General features: G+C 40.7%; 2 protein-coding genes and 1 pseudogene across 10 annotated transcripts in view; 2 read left to right on the top strand and 1 right to left on the bottom strand.

Annotated features, from left to right (window-relative positions):
• MARCHF5 (membrane associated ring-CH-type finger 5) overlaps positions 1-19,736 on the bottom strand; it is a 58,119-nt gene extending 38,383 nt beyond the window's left edge. The window contains exon 1 of the mRNA XM_025918142.2: positions 19,603-19,736. Coding sequence (XP_025773927.1) covers positions 19,603-19,637 — 35 coding nt within the window. The 5' untranslated portion in view covers positions 19,638-19,736. The remainder of the gene's footprint in view (positions 1-19,602) is intronic.
• On the top strand, positions 3,885-5,273 carry LOC112854697 (large ribosomal subunit protein eL42-like; annotated as a pseudogene).
• Positions 19,737-19,831: 95 nt separating the features above from the next.
• Positions 19,832-20,385, top strand: part of CPEB3 (cytoplasmic polyadenylation element binding protein 3) — a 196,391-nt gene continuing 195,837 nt past the window's right edge. For 3 of the 9 annotated variants that reach the window (XM_086680367.1, XM_086680366.1, XM_086680364.1), the window contains exon 1: positions 20,021-20,263. In XM_086680367.1, coding sequence (XP_086536493.1) covers positions 20,176-20,263 — 88 coding nt within the window. In that variant the 5' untranslated portion in view covers positions 20,021-20,175. Of the gene's footprint in view, positions 19,964-20,015; positions 20,264-20,385 lie in introns of those variants that run through there. The other 6 variants (XM_086680368.1, XM_086680370.1, XM_086680373.1 and 3 more) reach the window with 5 other exon arrangements.

The following is a 20,385-nucleotide window of genomic DNA, read 5'->3' as shown; positions in this document are numbered from 1 at the left end:
TCCTTATATTCTTCTGCAGAATCTTGTTTTCTGAATTTTCCTTTTATGTAATTCCCTCCATCTTTCCAATAATTCTTCACCTTCTCTTATGAATCAGAGTGCAAAAAGACAACCCTCAAGCTGCTTTTGTTTTAGAAGACCCTAATAATTCTTTGGGTAAGCACAGAAATATGTGAAATTCAGTGTTTTCCCCACTTCAACAACACTAAACCTCTTCAACTTGGAAAACTAAAGGATTATACAAATAATTTCACTATGGTCTCATTCAATTTTCAACGGAGGGGAAAAATAATTTCTCTTTCTGGTAAAGAATGAATATGTGAAGAGGGAAAGATTATTAAGTCTTAAAAAAATAAAGGGGGAAGAGATAAAGACATCAGGATAAACTGTTTTAGGACAGTGATATAGTAAATTTGGCCCTACATGTTTCAAGTATGAATGACTTTCTTTTTTCTGTGGAGTTATATTTATTATATTTGAAATCTAGAAGTCTCAACTCTGAGATGTTTATATTAAAAATTCAATTGAGACGGTTAATTTTAAAACATATTCCAGGGGTGCCTGGGTGGCTTAGTAAATTAAGCATCCAACTCTTGATTTCAGGTCAGGTCATGATCTTACAGGTCCCTGAGATTGAGCCCCACATCAGGCTCTATGCTGACAGCTTAGAGCCTCCTTGAAATTCTCTCCCCCTCTCTGCCCCTCCCCAACTCACAAGTGCTCTTTCTCTCAAAAATAAATGAAACTTTAAAAAAGTTCGAAAAAAATGTTTCCCATTTTGCTTTTCTTAGAGAAAGTGTGTGCGCATGTGTGCAAGTGGGGGTGAGGTGCAGAGGGAGAGAATCCCAAGCAGGCTCCTTGCTCAGCAGGGAGCCTGATGTAGGGTTCTACGCCACAACTCTGGAATCATGACCTGAGCCAAAAATCAAGAGAAGGCTCAACCTACTGAGCCACCCAGGTGCCACCCACCCCCCATTTTGCTTTTAAGAATACCTGAAGTCTAGGGGCACCTGGGTGGCTCAGTCACTTGGGCATCCGACTCTTGATTTCGGCTTAGGTCAAGATCTCAAGGTTTGTGAGTTCAAGCCCTGGGATGGAGTGTGCTTGGGATTCTCTCTCAAATAAACTTAAAAAAAGAGAGAGAAAGTACCTCATGAAGTCTAATTTTTTCTTGTGGAATTAGGCTGCAATTCATTATTTTTTCTCCCAATTGACACAAGTTGGCACTGATTTTCATTATGGCAAATACAGTTTAACTCCATGAGACCATTCACTTCTCCCCGCCCCCACTGAAGTGTGTACAATTAGAAACTGCTAACTGAAGCTTGTTATCTACTGTGCACTTAAAAAAATTTTTTTTAACATTTATTCATTTTTTTGAGAGACAGAGCGTGAATGGGGGAGGGGCAGAGAGAGAGGGAGACACAGAATCTGAAGCAGGCTCCAGGCTCGGAGCTGTCAGCACAGAGCCTGATGCGGGGCTAGAACTCACAAACCGCGAGATCATGACCCGAGCTAAAGTCGGCCGCCCAACTGACTGAGCCACCCGGGAGCCCCTCTACTGTGCACTTTAAAAAATGTTTTAATGTTTATTTTTGAAAGAGAATGAGAGAGTGCACGGGCACGTGTGCACGCACAAGCAGGGGAGGGGCAGAGAGAGGAGCCAGAGAATCCGAAGCAGGCTCCAGGCTCCAGAGCTGCCAGTACAGAGCCTGACATGGGGGCTCAAACCTACCAACAGTTGAGATCATGAACTGAGCTGAAGTTGGACACTTAACCAACTGAGCCACCCAGGTGTCCATCTACTTTGCACTTTTTATTTAATTAAATAAATTGCTTCTGTCAGAACTAGCTTAACTATGCTCAATGGGAAAGACTAGTCAGGTACTGTAGATTCATGAGGTCTCCAGTCCTTGTAGAACATATATTTTAACTGGGTGCTCCAATTAAAAACTTCCAATTAGAACAGGTAAGAAAACTTCCTATTTTTTTTTTTTTAAGTAGGCTCCATGCCCACTGTGGGGCTTGAACCCATGACCCTTAGAACAAGAGTTGCATGCTCCACTGACTGAGCCAGCCAAGCATCCCAGAACAGGGGAAAAATACTTAATTCATAGCAACATCCAAAACTGTGACCTTATTCAGCTTTCAAATTCAATCAGGTTTCATACGACCTAGGTAAAAATGGGAGGTAGGCAGTGTTTGTTCAGCACCATGACCCACCTCAGTCAAGCTGTCTCAGCTCTCATACTACCTTATGGTTATCTAAAAGTGCCCCTTCCTCCTCTCCATCTTTTAAATTTTATTGTGGGAAAATATACATAAAATTTACAACTTTTAAGAGTATAGTTCAGTAGCATGACGTACATTCTTACTGTTGTACAACCATCATCACTATCCTCAGTTTGACTGGGTATAACTATATAATTTACAAAGTTTTTTTAAAAAAAAAAAAAATTTTTTTTTTTTAACATTTATTTATTTTTGAGACAGAGAGAGACAGAGCATGAACGGGGGGAGGGCCAGAGAGAGAGGGAGACACAGAATCTGAAGCAGGCTCCAGGCTCTGAGCTGTCAGCACAGAGCCTGATGCGGGGCTCGAACTCACGGACCGTGAGATCGTGACCTGAGCGAAGTCGGACGCTCAACCGACTGAGCCACCCAGGCGCCCCTATAATTTACAAAGTTTTGCATACATTTCAAATGACAAGTATAAGCAAACAGACTTGGTTAACTGAGGTGTTAGAATATATGTGCCCCACAACTGACGAAATTTTATATTTGTTTACCTCTGGGAAATGAGATATACAGTTGTGATAACAAAACAGGCATAATACCTAGAAACGTTCTAGATTCTTCTAAGATTTTCATTTCAACAATGAGCAGCATATGTAGCTAAGTACATCTAGACCAGCATAATTAATCAGCATTAAGGTGAATTGAATAAACCCAATTTCAGTCACCAGGAAAAAAATAAAACGTAAAAATATATCTCCTCAGAACCTTAGTACCAGGCTGAACCAAACGAAATTGCCTACATTCATCTGTTTTAGACCTACATAAATGGCAATCTCATATTTCAATTTAATGCAATTACTTGTATAACTATATTCCCCACAAATTCTCGTCAGTGTAAGTTTATTTTTCTTAAACATTTTTTAAAGTTTATTAAAAAATTTTTTTTTAATGTTTATTTATTTTTGAGTGAGAAAGTGAGACAGAACGTGAGGGGGGAGGGCCAGAGAGAGGGAGACACAGAATTGGAAGCAGGCTCCACTCTGAGCTGTCAGCACAGAGCCCCATGTGGGGCTCGAACCAGGAACCGTGACCTGGGCTGGAGTCGGTGGACACCCAACCGACTGAGCCACCAGGTGCCCCTTATTTATTTATTTTGAGAGAGAGAGAGAGAGGGAGAGCGCACGCGCAAGAGTGAGCAAGCGCACAAGCAGGGGAGGGGCAGAGAGACAGAATCCCAAGCAGGCTCCGTGCTGTCAACGCAGAGTCTGACAGGGGGTTCGGCTCGATCTCGCCAACTGTGAAATCATGACCTGAGCTGAGATCAAGAGTGGGACATTCAACTGACTGAGCCACCCAGGTGCCCCTTTCCTAAAATTTTATTATGAAAAATTTCAAACTTTCAAAAAAAGCTGAAAAACTGTTCAGTGACTACCCTTTTTCTCAGTATCTACATTCTATAATTCTTGTAATTTTGCTTTATATGTCCTTTACTCCATATTCATTTATCAATCTTTTACTTTTGATGTACTTCAATGTTGAGGCATCAGTATATTTCACTCCTAAACACTTTTACAGTTTTACTTTTTAGAAGGTACTCAACTGACATTTAAAGCAAGCACTTTCGGATGTTTTCTAATTTCACAACTATGGTAGATAAGGTAGTTGAACGGTGATTTACAGTGGAAACTCATTAGGAGTTAAACCTAATAAGAACTGTTAACACAAATAACCTTGTTTTGTTTGATTCATAGTGATAGTATACAGTTTACAAATTTGGGTTTTGAAGCTAAGCCTCATACAGATTAATTGAAATTATCTTACAGATGAGATATTAAAAGAAACCTTATTGATACCAATACTCTCAAAAAAGTGTGCCTGATTTTCAACATCTACCAACTTACCACATCCATTTTCTCTTTATTTCAACTGTTAGCGTTAATCTGATGATGGTCATTTGAGATCAAATAGGAAACTTCTGATAACACTAAATCACTTCATCTAAAAATTATAGTTTAGATACAGATAGATATGAAATGGAAATTTCTAACAATAATAGAAACATTGCCAGCAACATTTACTGAGTATTCACTGGGTCCATGTGGCTGCACAAATAAAATAAATGGAAGATTGTATCTATTTGGAAAATCCTATAAATTAACTGGGGTCACATCCAACAAACAGAAGATTTAATAAGGTTCCAGAAATTACCATAGGTATACCTTAAGAAGAAACTGAAGGATCAATTTGGATAGATCAGAGAAGGCTTCAGGGAGGAGTGATAGTAGAAATTAGCAAAAGCAGGGACAAATGATTACAGAGATTCTTGAAACAAAGTTTCCTGGACCAGCAGTTTCAAGATCACTTGGGAACTTGCAAATTCTCTGGTTCTACCCCAGATCTACTTAATCTGAAACTCTGAAGAAGCGCCTTGAATTCTCTGAAGGTGATCCTGAGGTAAAGTTTGAGAACTGATGGTATAGAAAAATGGCAGGTAGGAAAAAAAAAAAGGCAAAGAGATTGGTGAAAGCAAACCGTTATGAAGGAGACATTTACTAGATTTGCTTAAGTCAGAAATAAGTGCTTTTTTCATATAAATAACAATATAGAACTATGTATGCTGACAGTGCTCTTGCAACCCTGGTGAATTCCTAAAAACCTGCCGGACTTTCTGCAAGAAGTGTTGCAAGCACCAACTCCATGAAGTGACACAGTACAAGGAAGGCAAAGATTCTCTTTATGACCAGGAAAAGCGGCGTTTATGACAGGAAGCAGAATGGCTATGGTGGGTAGCTTAAGCCGATTTTCCGGAAAAAGCCTAAAACTACAAAGAAGACTGTGCTGAGGCTTTAATGTGTTGAGCCCAACTGCAGATCTAAGAGAATGCCGGCTATTGAGAGGCAAGCATTTTGAACTAGGAGGAGATAAGAGAAAAGGGCCACATGTCACATGGTCCAGTTCTAAGCTTCATATTTTAAAATCTTGAGGTTATGTTCACTTCAAAAAAAAAAAAAAGGTAACACTACAGAAAATGTTAATTTCTAAAGAATTTATTGATTTACAACCTTACTACATATAGGAGTTTATTCTATTTAATTTGGAAAGAACATCAGTCTGTGATATAAGGGCCAGATAGATGGGAATATATAACCATATAAAAATAAAAATGGTTACATGAATGTTTTTAGGCAAACAGCCTATATTATATAAGACAGAGTTTCTAGTCTTCAGGGTTGGAAAAAAGGAGGGGAAGGAACAAAATATGAATGTGTATGAATCCTTTTTTTCCTCATTAAAAAAATTTTTTTTTAATATTTATTTTTGAGAGACAGAGTGTGAGTGGGGGAGGGGCAGAGAGAAAGGGAGACAGAATCCAGAACAGGCTCCAGGCTCTGAGCTGTCAGCACGGAACCTGATGCGGGGCTCGACTCACAAACTGCGAGATCATGACCTAAGCCGAAGTCGGACGCGTAACCAACTGAGCCACCCAGGCACCTCTTTCCTCATTTTTTAAAAACTTCTGATAGACTGACCAGAAACAACAGCTGAGAAGGTCTTATAATTATGCTTTCCCTCTCTGATTCCCCATATCCTACTCCCTTTTTGGTGAAATCTATTTCAGCTATTTATTCTCTAATTCTCTGCCTTCTTATAGTGAGAAAAAGAGGGGACTGAAAATGACAGGTTTATTCTCAAGATCTTAGAATGAGAGAGTAGAAGAATGTACAGCACGATTTCTCCTCTTTTTAAGGAACAAACAATGTCCCACCCTTCCCTCTAACATCAGTCCCGTATGTGGTTTAGGCAGTTAGTCCTCCCCTATCCCCAGCTCCAGGAAAAGTAATCCTTAGACTGGTTTAAGGGTGTATCCTAACTCCAAATTATAGTGATTGGAGGACTGGGCCCATGAAGCTGGTATTATCAGAGTGAATCTTAGAATTTTTGCTGGGAAAGCTGGTACACAGGTTTTCTCTTTTCTACAGAGCTTTAAGGCAGGAAGGTGTGAGGCTAAATGAAGGTGTAATGGTATTACTGCCAAGAGAACCACCATGTGCAGCCTAAAGAAACCAGAGGAAGCTGAAAGATGGAAACTGATGGCTTTGAGACATGGATCAAGCTGTGCTTAAAGCTAAATATACTCTTACACTGTTCACTTACATAAACCTATAGCTGTGTGTGTGGTTTTAAGTTTAACCAGTCTGGGGCAGATTTCCCAACAGGTGCAACTCAAACAATCTTGATGGTGTGAAAAATTAGATAGAAGAGATGGCCCCAGAACAATCATATGATATAAACTCCAAACAGCTTTTATAAATACACACAGTATTTTTTGTCAACAGCTTTGTTCCCTACTGTTCAGAACTTGAACAGATAAGTCTTAAATACACCTAATTTCTATTGCAAGTGCTTTGAATCTTGCAAGCTTTTCTATTTTTTACACTGGGCAAAATATGTTCTTGATTTTGCTACTGGATCAGGTCATTTTTTAGATAAACACAGATAAAAAAAGATACAACCCAACATGTTCAAATTAAAAATTTTTACTGGTAACACCATAATATTTACATTCAGGGTCAATATAACAATTCTACTTGAATTCAAGTTATTACAATTTTAATGTTATGATTTATGGGATACATTTTGAATATCCTAAAAGGTGAGAATAACTGGCTCTTTCCCATTTCAAAGGACAAAGCCAAAAACTTTTCAAAGTCCACACCCTAGAAAAGGTTGTAATTTCAGACCAAACTTTAAGTTTCTTTTTCTTTTTTTACTGTTTATTATTATTTTTTTTAATTTTTGAGACAGAGATAGAGCATGAACAGGGGAGGGGCAGAGAGAGAGGGAGACGCAGTATCTGAAACAGGCTCCAGACTCGGAGCTGTCAGCACAGAGCCTGACGTGGGGCTCGAACCCACAAATTGTGAGATCATGACATGAACCAAAGTCGGACGCTTAACCGACTGAGCCACCCAGGCGCCCCTCTAAGTCTCTCTTTAAGTCATTCCCTACCCACCTTCAATCCTCCAATCTCTTAGAAAGTGGTATTCAATGTGATGCACAAACATCTTTTGAGAATTTACTAGAAATACAAATTCTCAGGCCACCCAAGACCAACAGAATCAGAAACTCTGGGGGAGGGACCTGATACTACATTTTAAAAAAATCATTCAAAAACATTTTAGGGGAGCCTAGGTGGCTCAGTTGGTTAAGTGTCCAACTCTTGATTTCAGCTCAGGTCATGATCTCATGGTTTGTGAGTTCACCCCTCCCCCATGCTCTGTGCTGGCAGTGTGGAGCCTGCTTGGGATTTTCTTTCCACCCCCCCAGCCCCTCCCCCATTAGAGCACTCACCCTCTCTCTCCAAATAAACTTAAAAAAATTTTTTTAACTTAAAATTTTTATTGTGGTAAAATACATATAAAATGTATCATCTTAACTATTAAAAATTTTTTTTATGTTTATTTTTGAGAGAGACAGAAAGCAAATGGGGGAGGGGCAGAGAGCGGGAGACACAGAATCAGAAACAGGCTCTTAGGCTCTGAGCTGTCAGCACAGAGGCTGACATGGGGCTTGAGCTCAAAGGACACAAGATCATGACTTGAGCCGACGTTGGACGTTTAAGCCACCCAGGCACCCCACTATTTTTTTTTTTTTTTTGAGAGAGAGAGAGAGAGGTGGGGGGAGATGGATAGAGGGAAAGAGGGAATCTTAAGCAGGCTCCACGCTCAGTGCAGAGCCTGACACACGGGGCTCAATTCCGTGACCGGGAGATCATGACCTGGGCCGATATTAAGAGTTGGACACTCAACTGCCTGAGCTAGCCAGGCACCCCCCACCCCCCATCTTAACCATTTTTAAGTGTGCAATTTAGTGGTATTAAATACATTCACAATGTTGTACAACCATCACCACCACTCATCTTGTAGCTCTTTTACCTTGTAAAACTGAAACTCTGTACCTATTAAACAACTCCCCAATCCTCCTTTCCCTAGTCCCTGACAACCACCATTATAGTGTCTTCATGGTTTTGACTATTCTAAGTACCTCAAATAAGTGGAATCATCTAGTATTTGTCTTTGGCTTATTTCACTTAGCATAATGTCCTCCAAGTTCATCCATGTTGGAACACACTGCAAAATATCCTTCCTTTTTAAGGCTGAATAATACTCCATTGTATGTATATACCACATTTTGCTTATCTGTTCATTGTTCAAGATACTTGGGTTGCTTCCATATTTAGCTACTGTGAATAACACCGCTATGAACATGGGTGTACAAATATTTGAGACCCTGCTTTCAATTCTCTGAGGTATATGCCCAGAAGTGGCACTGTTGGATCACACAGTATTCTATTTTTAATTTTTTGAGGAACTGCTGACATTGTAACAAGCCCTACAGGTGATCACAATACCTAAAGTTTGAGAATCTCTGCTATAGTCATTCCTCTTTATTCTTTTAAGCCTCAAATACTGTATTCACCATAACACAGAAATGAAATTTCATTTTACACCCAACATAAAAATTTTAAAATTATTTGGTTTTTAATTTAAACCACTTCTCAACCTTTTGGCTAAGATCAAGTGTGGTTTTTAATTTAAACAAGAAGTAAAATGCTCAAGATTTTTTTTTTCTCCTAAGGTAAAGAGCTAGCTAAATGTGGGGAAAAGACTATGCAACTTTAAGGTGTTCTATAACGGAGCAAAGAACTTGGGGTGTGAAGCCAGACTGTTCAAGTTCAAACCCCTGTTTACCACTTATTATAGGTGTAACAACAGAATCTCTTGTATTGTAAGGCAGGGGTTCTTAATCTGGGGTCCATGAAAATTTATCCCAGAAAATTTGGATGGGGAAAGAAATTACATCTTCACTTTTGCTAACCTCTAAATAAAATTTAATTTTCCTCCAATGATGAATGTAAGCAAACCATAATAATATTAACAGTACAGCAATTAGAAATTACAGTATACTGACCAGAAATTTTCATATTATGTTACAGCTACCTGTGCAGATCCCAAAATAACATTTACTCATTGCAAATTTGAATGTAGTTATCAGACCAACCAATACAGCTTGTATTTTAAGGTATTAAATAAAGCTCATATTACTGTATCAGATTTTTAACAGGTTGATTGGTTTCATTTATTTTCCTTGTTTGTTTGTTTATTTTTGAAAGAGAGAGAGGGCAAGTGAGGGAGGGGCAGAGAGAGAGTTGCAAGCAGGCTCCACACTGCCAGTGCAGAGCCTGACACAGGGCTTGGACTCACCAATGATAAAATCACGACCTGAGCTGAAATTAAAAGTTGGGTACTTAACGGACTGAACCACCCAGACGCCCCTCATTTCTGATACTATGTATTTTGTGTTCTTTTGTGTTCTTTCAAAACATTCTAAGCAGGAACCCAAAGGCTTAACCAGTCTGCCAAAGGAATGGTCAGCATTAAAAAGGTTTAAAGTTAAGATCTCCTATTGTAAAAGATTAAACAAATGATCATGAAACTACATAAGCATTGCCTGCCATATATAAAACCACTAAATGAACACTAGTAATAATGGTACTAATAAAGACGGGAATGGTGTCTGGGGTGCTTGAGTGGCTCAGTTAGTTAAGCGTCTGACTCTTGGTTTTGGCTCAGGTCATGATCTCACGGTTCGTGGGATTGAACCCCACAGTGGGGCTCTGCATTGACAGCACGGAGCCTGCTTAGAATTCTCATTCTCTTTCTCTTTCTCTCTCTCTCTCCCCCCCCCACCTCTCTCTGCCCCTCCCCTGCTCCAGCTTGCTCTCTCTCAAAATAAATAAACTTAAAAAAGATGACAAAGATGGTGTCAACTTTACATCTATGGCTAGATGTTATGGATGCAATTTGTTACCTAAATTAGCACATAAGGGAATTCTGCTTGGCACCCTGGTATTCAGCGGAAAAAGTCCTGGATTCCTAATCACCACCCCTCCCCCCCCACCCCCACCACACACACGTTTTCAATAGGCCAATACCACTGCATAAGATATTCATTCAAATCCTCTCAATTCATTTTCTTCCACCCTTCTTTTCCTTCTACTATCTCTTTAAATGCCTCCTGCTTGCTCAGGTACACACTATTTACTTCTACACCTTCCCACCTGGCAAGTTGGGGCACATTACTTTACAAAGTAAAGGAAAATCTGGGAATTATCACAATTGGCTCAAAGGTTAAAGAACAAATCACTATTATCACAATATGAAGAAAACAATGATGAATCTAAAGATTGTTATTCTTCAAAATAAATGTGTAGACTCAACAGTATTGGTAATATCACTAAATCTGTACCCTTTACATGCCACCCTTTACAAAAGATTATTTTATACTACATGATTATGATTTTAAAACTGTAACTTTTTTCCAGGTACAGATCCTAACAGTAAGCTTTATACACTGTTCAAGGAATACATGGCTAGTTTGTCTAAAACCTAAGATTATTCAAGATCTCCTCTTGAATCAGCTTGAGTACCTACTAAGTACATTCATTATTTGATGCCACAAGGACTACATTAAGTGCCAAGAAAAGATAATACAATGTGAGTAATAAGTTATATAGAAATATGAGGATGACAGTACGACGCTGTGAGGATGACAGTACGACGCAGCTGAGATGGTTTCATGAAAAGGGCATAACTACGGATGAGAATTTAAGCTGGATTGGGAAATGAAAAGAGTAAGGGTATTCAAACTAAGAAAAATTGCATAAACAAGACAGAAATGAGCATATGATCATGGACAATAAGAACACCAACATAGTTGGAGTGGATTTTAAGGTAAACCTAGATATTATAAACCAGTTAGGAAAGGATGGATGACAAAGATAACCTCACATCATAGGGCTCATTTGTGACTCATCCACTGTTTATATGGTTATTTATTTATTTATTTTTTCAACGTTTATTTATTTTTGGGACAGAGAGAGACAGAGCATGAACGGGGGAGGGGCAGAGAGAGAGGGAGACACAGAATCGGAAACAGGCTCCAGGCTCTGAGCCATCAGCCCAGAGCCCGACGCGGGGCTCGAACTCACGGACCGCGAGATCGTGAACTGGATGAAGCCAGACGCTTAACCGACTGCGCCACCCAGGCGTCCCTGGTTATTTTTTAAAAGTACACGGAAAAAAGGGGAGGAAACTTTACCAATAAAAGTTTCTCAATAGCATATTTATTTACTAAATAAGTAAGTATGGTTATCTAATAAAACTGTCAGTAAAGTTTATCTTTACAGACTCAAATTGCAGGTGTCTATCTTGGATTATTAGAAAGATCAGGGAAATCATAGGCTCCTGCCTTAGAGATCACTTTGATTAAAACTGGAGTGTAGCAGAATGGAATTCCAGGAGGTAGGAGAGAGAACGATGAAACAAGCTTTAAATTACTGCTGTTGTATTATATACGGTGCCTCAACAATGTATTTGCAGGACTGTTTTAAGTAAAGAGAACAAGCAGTCCTTAATTCAGAACATGCTTTAGAGACCCATACTCTGGTTAATGCAAGGAAGGCCTCATTTAACAATGGAAAAAACTGCACACTGTTTTGTCTCACGATTAAAAGTTTCACACCCCATGTATTCTGGTACAGGAACTGTACCATCAAGAAGAATAAAAATCCCTTTATGTGTCTGTTCACATAAGTGGAATGGAAGTTAAAGTATCTGAATTCATCAAAAGAAAAAACCACAATCACAACACATTACCAAAGGGTAAAACTGAAGGGAAATACACTCCAATCAAGCATATACATGCCATCCCCTTTGTCTCTGATATTCAGAAACTCTGCAAGAGTAATTATTTCCATCTTAAATAAACAAGGAAACAAAAGCCTAGAAAGGTTAAGTAATCTGCTCAACGCCTTACAGAGAGGCACGGATGCAACCTAGGCCTCAACTCCAAAATATTGGCTTTCTTCACTGCATCATGCTGCCATATGTATAGTGAATTCTGAGAAATGTTTCCACTTATTTCATAGAAAATTATAGCCAGTACAAGAAATTGTTTCATTTTTTCTAAGGTACTTTTAAACAGCCATAAGGAGCTTTCACCAGAGATCTAAACTCCTTCCAGTCTATTTCACTGTGCCATATAAATATTATGTCTCATCAACTGATGTTGATACAACTGATACAACAATTGTATCATGTAAAGGACTGCTGTATGTATGTATGTATGGCATGTAAAGGACTGCTACAGAGTCTAGAGAAGAGGGGAAAAATATTTCTGAGATGGTTAGAAAAGCTTTATAAATGAGGCAGAACCTAAAATGGGTGTGGAATGATGGGTAGAACTTTGAAAGACAAGATGCTAAAAAGAACATCTTGTGTTCAGAGGACAGTGAGCAAATCAGTTTGGCCTGGGCAACAAACATGTATGTACTATTATTAGTTTTTTCTTCCTTTTTAAGTAGGCTTCATGCCCAGTGATGTCCCAATGCAGGGCTTCAATTCACGACCCTGAGATCGAGACCTAAGCTGAGATCCAGCTGGATGCTTAACCGACTGAGCCACCCAGGTGTCTGTACATACTCATTCTTAAAGAGAAGCAAAGGTTTAAAAAGGTAGTTGGTGCTAGCCATAAACTCAGTGTCTTAAACATAATAGGGAGCACAATACATATGATTATGAAGGGTCTCGAAGGCCAGGCCAAATAATTTGAACTTAAGCTTAATAAGCAATAAAATACAGGTGGTTGAGCAAATGAGTTGGTTCTTTAAATTGTGCTTCTGCTAAGATTATTCTGAGCACTGATACGTCATAAAGGATGAAAAGAAAGACACAGATTCAATAATGTATCCAAGGTACCAGGCCTTTGTGGGTAAAAGGGATAGGGAATAGTTTCCATTCTCAGCGAACTTCCAGTTAAACATGCATGGTGGTGGTGGTATCAGGTGTGTGTGGAAGGCTCTAAGACATGGGATAGATGCGTTAACAAAATTACAATACAATGTGATTTTCTATAATAAATGCACAAAAGTTCTATGGAAACACAGTAAGGAGTAACTCACTCTGTCTGAAGGAGCTGTGCAATGCTTCAAGGTGATATTTGAGCTGAATTCTAAAGAAGGGTAAGAGTTAGCCAGGTGTTAAAAGGGAGGAAGTCATCTAAAACAAAAATAAGGAAATGACATATTCAGAGAACTACGTAGTGGAATGCAGAAGAGTATGATTAAGGTAGGTTGAGGCTGAATTACATTAATAGATCTAAACCCCTTCACTAGATCTTGAAAGTTTACATTTTATCCCATAGGTGATGTAGACTGGCAGGTTTTGAAGCATGGAAATGATGTGATTATAATTATGCCTTGGCCAATTCTGGTATCACACTAAGTCAAACTAGAAGAGAAAAAGTAGAGCCAGAGAAAGAAGAATCTACAATATCTGATGAGTGAATCTGGAGAGAAAGAAGCAAAAAGAAAAAAAGTGGTGGACTAGAAGGATGGGGTCTAATCAAAGAACAAAAATTGGGAAGAAAAGTAAAAGCCAGGGAAATCTCAGTTTAGACACATTAAGGCGCTAGTAATAACATGTATATACAAATGGGAATGTCTATTGGCCAGCTAGGAAAGAGACACTAAAATGTGGGAAAGCGGTCAGGAATAAAGACGCTCATCCGGGAGTCATTCAAACAGAGGTGAAAGTGAGATAATAAGTGGGTACACTTCAGAGAAGAATGGTAAGTGTGGAGGCTTAAACCATACTTATGTGATTGAAAGGAGAAAAGGTAATATATGAGGGGAAAATAAGCAAAAGATAGAAAAATAGTACAGTATAATAGAATATAATTTCAAGAAGTTAGAGGGTGGTGGTAATCAGTTTCAACTTTATTACACATATACCGAGGATACGAAGACCAAGTAAAAAAGGTATTAGATTTACTGATTAAGAAATTATTAGTGATCTTTAGTATACTTTTAGTAGAGCTAAGAAAGGGGAATGAAAGTCAAATTATAAGGAGAGCTAAAGAAGAGAAAATAAGGACCTAAATATCATAAACAGGGGAATGGATTAAGAAAAAAAGAATGTCAATCCAATGAATATTATATATATATTCTCTTTAATTGCTGAGTATCATAGAACTCAAAACTGTATTTAAAAAAGCAAATTGGGGCGCCTGGGTGGCGCAGTCGGTTAAGCGTCCGACTTCAGCCAGGTCACGATCTCACGGTCCGTGAGTTCGAGCCCCGCGTCAGGCTCTGGGCTGATGGCTCGGAGCCTGGAGCCTGTTTCCGATTCTGTGTCTCCCTCTCTCTCTGCCCCTCCCCCGTTCATGCTCTGTCTCTGTCTGTCCCATAAATAAATAAAAACGTTGAAAAAAAAAAATAAAAAAAATAAAAATAAAAAAGCAAATTGTAGACTGATACATTCAAATTTTAGAAACAAAATCACGAATTATATATGGTATACCTGAAAACATTAAACAGGGGCATCTGGGTGGCTCATAGGTTAAGTGTCTGACTCTTGATTTCAGCTCAGGTCATGATCTCATGGTTCGTGAGTTGGAGCCCCATATCAGGCTCTGCTGACAGTGTGGAGTCTGCTTGGGATTCTTGCTCTCCTCTCTCTCTGCCCCTCCCCTGCTCTCTCTCTCAAAAAAATTTTTTTAAATAAAAGCATTAAACAAAGGAGCCTGGAAAAATATAAACCCATTTATGAGAGTGAAATGGGGATGGAGAGAAGATATGGGACTGATGAGAGTAGTCAAAGGAGATGTTTTCTGTAATCCTTCCACTTTTAACATACAGATGAAAGCAAACATAACTAATTGCTATGGTTTTTAATTCCAGGTATTGGTCTGTTAATTGTCAAAATGGGATAGAGATGTGACTGAAGAGATACCAACTGACACAGAAAATGAGAAATTGCTTTAATGCAAACTAAGAGATAATTATACAGATTATATAAATTATATAAATTTGTATATATATACAAATTATATAAAATGAAAATAATATGGCATGTTCCTATCAGAATAGTCTACATCTTCTAAAGGGATGTACACTTCTGGTTGATAACGCTTTTAAATCCATAATTTTTATTTTTTTTAAATTTTTTTTTTTCAATGTTTATTTATTTTTGGGACAGAGAGAGACAGAGCATGAACGGGGGAGGGGCAGAGAGAGAGGGAGACACAGAATCGGAAACAGGCTCCAGGCTCTGAGCCATCAGCCCAGAGCCCGACGCGGGGCTTGAACTCACGGACCGCGAGATCGTGACCTGGCTGAAGTCGGACGCTTAACCGACTGCGCCACCCAGGCGCCCCTGATAACGCTTTTAGAGTGAGGATTCTAATTCACTTTGTAACTGCAGGAGAGGGACAGGGAACAGATTATTCTCCCTGCTTTCCCTCCCATCTGACTGTTTTGGGACACCGGCTAAGTGCCTTGCCTACTCACCAGGTGCAAGTAAGTGATGTAATACAACATCAACAAACTCCTGAGTATTACTGTGAGATGGGGTATACATAAGTCAAGTTTTCAGAAGGATCACTCAGCAGGCCCGAGCTTCAAATACAAGATCCATTCCTGCAGTTTGTTACAATATTCTTTGTACTCTGTATACATTTAATCCTAATTTTGAGAAACATAAGAGAAATCAAGAAAACAGATGGTGACAGAGTAATGATATAAAGGGTTTGAGTTTATAAACTTTTCTATTTTTTAATGTTTATTTTTGAGAGAGAGAGAGAGAGACAGACAGACAGACAGTATCTGAAGCAGGCTCCAGGCTCTGAGCTATTAGCACAGAGCCCAATGTGGAACTCGAACTCATGAACCGCGAGATCATGACCTGAGCCGAAGTCGGATGCTTAACTGAGTCACCCCAAAGGCTCCCCAAAGGGTTTGAGTTTATAAATGCTTATAATTTCAAGGCAATGATTTGTGATCCTAAATCATTCATGATACTAGAAAACCACCCCCTTTCCACTACTCTCAAAAATTGTTTGCCCACAACAATTTATTTTTTTTAACGTTCTTTAAAAATTTATTTTTGAGACAGAGAGAGAGTGGGCAGAGAATACCAAGAGGGCTCTGTGTGGACAGCAGAACCTGATGTGGGCTCCATCTCGCCAGTCATGAGATCATGACGTGAGAAGTCCGATGCTTAACCGACTGAGCCACCCAGGCACCCCTACCCACAGCAACTTAAAAGATTCAATAATAAATTTACACAGGACATGTGCTTACTGTTACCAAAATGAAAGGCAATCAAAATATCTATATATGCTCTTTCCACCTACAAATACTGCAATAAAATTTATCAAGATAAATTGCTAAATTAAATTTATTCACAAAGGACAAAGCAGTTCAACTTCAGCTATTAATAAGTTGCCACTGGAGAGCCTGGCTGACTCAGTTGGTTAAGCGTCCGACTTTGGCTCAGGTCATGATCTCATGGTTTGTGAGTTCGAGCCACGCATCAGGCTCTAGGCTGACAGCTCGGAGCCTAGAGCCTGCTTCCGATTCTGTGTCTCCTTCTCTCTCTGCCCCTCCTCTACTTGTGCTCGGTCTCTATCAAAAATAAATAAATGTAAAAAAAAAAAAAAGTTGCCATTAGTTAAAAAACCCTGAAAGACTAAGTAGTATAAACTGAATACACAATCCATGTTACAATGAAGCACAATCTTCATTTAATTTCACAGTTTATTGGAACAAACCTCACTAGAATTTAAGCTCCATATGAGCATTTTCGGTTATGTTCACTACCAAGGATCTAGAATGGTACCGGGTATATGTAGGCACTCAATATTTACTATATAAATTCAATAAATACAAATAATAATTCACTATCAAATACCTAACTTTTAACCTAGGGGCAAAAAAACCAACTTATGCGTTGCACACATTTCCTTAGTCTTCTCAAGGATAAAATCTGCATCAGGAAAACAAACATATAGGCAGGTTTCGGAGCTAAATTCTGTCCCTCAAAAACTGCCACCCAAAACCCAATTATAAGCCCTAATAGGTTGACATATTTTAATCTGTTGGGCCTCTCAGTATTCCTCAAATAAATCAATCATCTTTGTATTCAACTTATATGCAGGGCCAGCCCACATTAAGATGACAAATATAAAGGAAGGGGGGGGGAGAATTGCCACAACTGTTGGTTACATGAGAATCTTAAGCACCTTCTGTGTGCCCAATACATAAAATAGCATTTTACTGTTTTATAAAGTGCTTACACGTGTTCTCATTTGATAAAATCCTGTGAGGTAGGATATTATTTTATAAATGAGGATGGATAGCCTCAGATTTAAGTGCAAAAATTCACATAGCTGGTAAATGGCAAAATGACAATTTCAAGATCACTGTCTCTAAAGCCCAAACTTTTCTTCAGGAATCTCTACTCTTACCATGAAACAATCCCTTAGGGTTTACAGCAGTGGTTTTGAACCACATCAGAAACACCTGGCAAGCTTTTAAAACTACAGATGCTCAGGCCCCATCTTTCAGAAATTTGGGATCTGATTGGTCTTGAACAGAGCTAGGCATCCATCCATAGTTTAAAATGCTCTCCAGGTGATTCTAACGTGAAGCTTGGTTGCAAACTACTGAGATAATAAAAGTCTTCGTCATCTTAATCTACCTTGAGGTATGTCAAAAAGGTACAAAAGATGAAGATAAGCCAATATTATAGTCATCAGCTTCAATAAATGGAGTCAGAATTTCCAAGTTTCCGTTGAGAAGTTCTGAATGCCTTATGAGCACTCCTTGGCTTTTTACTTCTATGGAAATCTCTAAAGAGTGTATGAAAGCCAGGTCACTTTTGCACACAAAAATCTTTCTAAAAGTCACCTATGTAAGAGTGAAAGCACCAGACACTCAAAGGAAAAAAAAAACAAAACTAAGTACAACATATCCCGCACCAGAATAGGGTCTCATTTGATTGGAACTGGCAGTGGACACAGGTGGTCTTCTCTGGGCATATGTTAGTAGTCCTACGCAATTTGCCAGTATGCTGAATTATAATGAAGGAAAAACCTGCTAACTTATCACACCCTGAGGCAACTGGGGAAAACGACACAAAAGTTCATGCATTTGTTCATAAAACAAGTATTTACTGATGACCTACTGAGTACCAGGCTCTGTTCTAGAATTTAAGATAAATAAAGTTTCTGCTTTCTAGGAGTTTATAAAACTACTTATATTAAAAAAGGGGTTAGTCAATACAACCTGACAACCTGACCTGAATGCTGACCTTAAACAAAGCTGAATTAATCACTGGGTCACCCCTAACTGAATAAAGTCCACAATATGATTTTTTTATCAATTCTGGTGTCTCCAATTCTAAGCTCCAAAGGAAATGTCTGTTCTGTCACTCTGGGAGGAGATGTACTCTTGGGTGATTTTCGTTCTGGGTGTGGCTGATCCAAACAGCGTTTAACTGGGTATAATCTCAGTTAAGGGAGGCCTTTCATTTAACGTCTTATTGGTGGAACTTTATACTCTGTACAAAGAACTGTACCACTTGCTTAACAAGGTGGCAAGTGGTCTGACAATTGTAAGCAACTGCAAACATTATGTATTAACCTGTAATATTCCCAGGAATTTAAGAGCTGACGAGGGAGAAAGGTGGATTGAGTCTCCAAAAACTCATGGAAGAACCCATGAACTAGAATTTGAACAGCAGAGGGCGGTGCAACCGACTTCGCAAAAAAGAGTTTTACTGTCTGGAGCCCCCCAGGAATGGGCCACTGGCCCCAGTAAAAGACGAAACTTTCTTAGTGAACTCAACGAATCATAAAATGTGCTAACTGTTCAGTGTTGTACTCATGTGGCTGTTTTCCACAACCTCTATCCTGGCCGTTAAAGCTCCCTTGCGGATACTCTTGCCCTTCCAGTTTGGGGGTGGGGATGGGATGGGGGAAAGGAGGAATAAAATCAGACTATCAGCCTTCTCAAAAGAATGCTTACTTACCCTTGGTTTTTGCAAAGAGTCTTAAAATCGTAGGGGATCATTCCCCTGAAAGATAGTCTGGTTGTTGTTGCCAGTGACAGCGCTGGCAAACACGTTACAACATAGTTTTGGGGGGAGGGGAGGAGAGTAAGAAACAGAAAAAGAAACTAACGCCGTGGGTTAACCCAAACCCCTCTCACTTGAAAAGGGCGTTCCAACAAAACTCGACGCCACTCCCTAAGTTTCGCTTTAAGTCTACGCATCCGAGCCGCCCGCTCTGTCCTCCCCGAGCACGGACTCCAAACTTTCTGCCCCTCACACGGCCCCCCGGCCGTGGAACTCCTCCCGGCACGCCGGGCTCCGCTTACGGAGAGCCTCGAGGCCGGGCGCGGGCAGGACCAGCGCCAGACGAGGGTCTGCGGCTCGCTTTCTCCCCCAAAGCTGCCCGTACCTGTCTAGCATCTGCTGTAGGGCTTGGTCCGGCATCTTCGGCGGGGCCGGCGCACTCGGCCCTCCCCAGTGGACCTGGTCAGGGCCGGGCCCAGGGACAATAGCACTGAGAGGCGGCGGAGTAGGCCTCAGTCCGGCGGCAGCCGCGAACCCGCTGCCCAACCTCCCGGGGTGGCTCCGCGAGCCCGGAGGCGGCGGTGCGCGTCCTGCGGGCGTCCGGAGGAGGCGGTGGAGAGCGAGGAGGAGGAGCCTGGGGCGGGGAGGCGGCAATCGCGGCCCGGGTTCCTGCCCGTCGGCCCGGGGTTCCGGTCCATGGACCGCGGGCGCCGAGTTGCTGCTGGCGGAGGAGCTACCTCTGTGAGGTAAGAGTCACCGCCTCCGTGCGCGCCGGGGTCACGACGCAAGGCGGCCCAGAGCAGCCTGGGAGATGTAGTCCTCGGACCGTCCTCGCTGGAGGCTGCACAGCCCGCCCCGACCACCGCCGCCGCGCCCGCAGCCGCCCGGCCGGCGCCCTCCCGTTTCCTTCCTCCAGGGGGAAAAATGTCCTTCGGGCCGCTTTCCAGGAAGCAGCAGGATGTGCCTCTCCACTGTCAGTAGCAACAAGGTCAGCCCTCCCTGCCTGTTCTTTTCTCAGCTCTTGCCCTCAGGTGGGACCGAGCCAGGTGAGGGGAGGGGGCTGAAGGGCCATTTCTCTTCAGGGTCCCCAGCCCTGTTCGCGGCGTCGGGGCGGGCCGTGGAGGGGGTGGGGGTGGCAGAAGTGCCTTCGGAAGCCCTCGGCGCTGGG

The sequence above is a fragment of the Puma concolor genome, chromosome D2 (assembly GCF_028749965.1).
Source record: "Puma concolor isolate L17-30 chromosome D2, mPumCon1.1.hap2, whole genome shotgun sequence".
Taxonomy (NCBI): Eukaryota; Metazoa; Chordata; class Mammalia; order Carnivora; family Felidae; genus Puma; species Puma concolor.
This window is presented reverse-complemented; position numbering and strand designations above follow the sequence as displayed.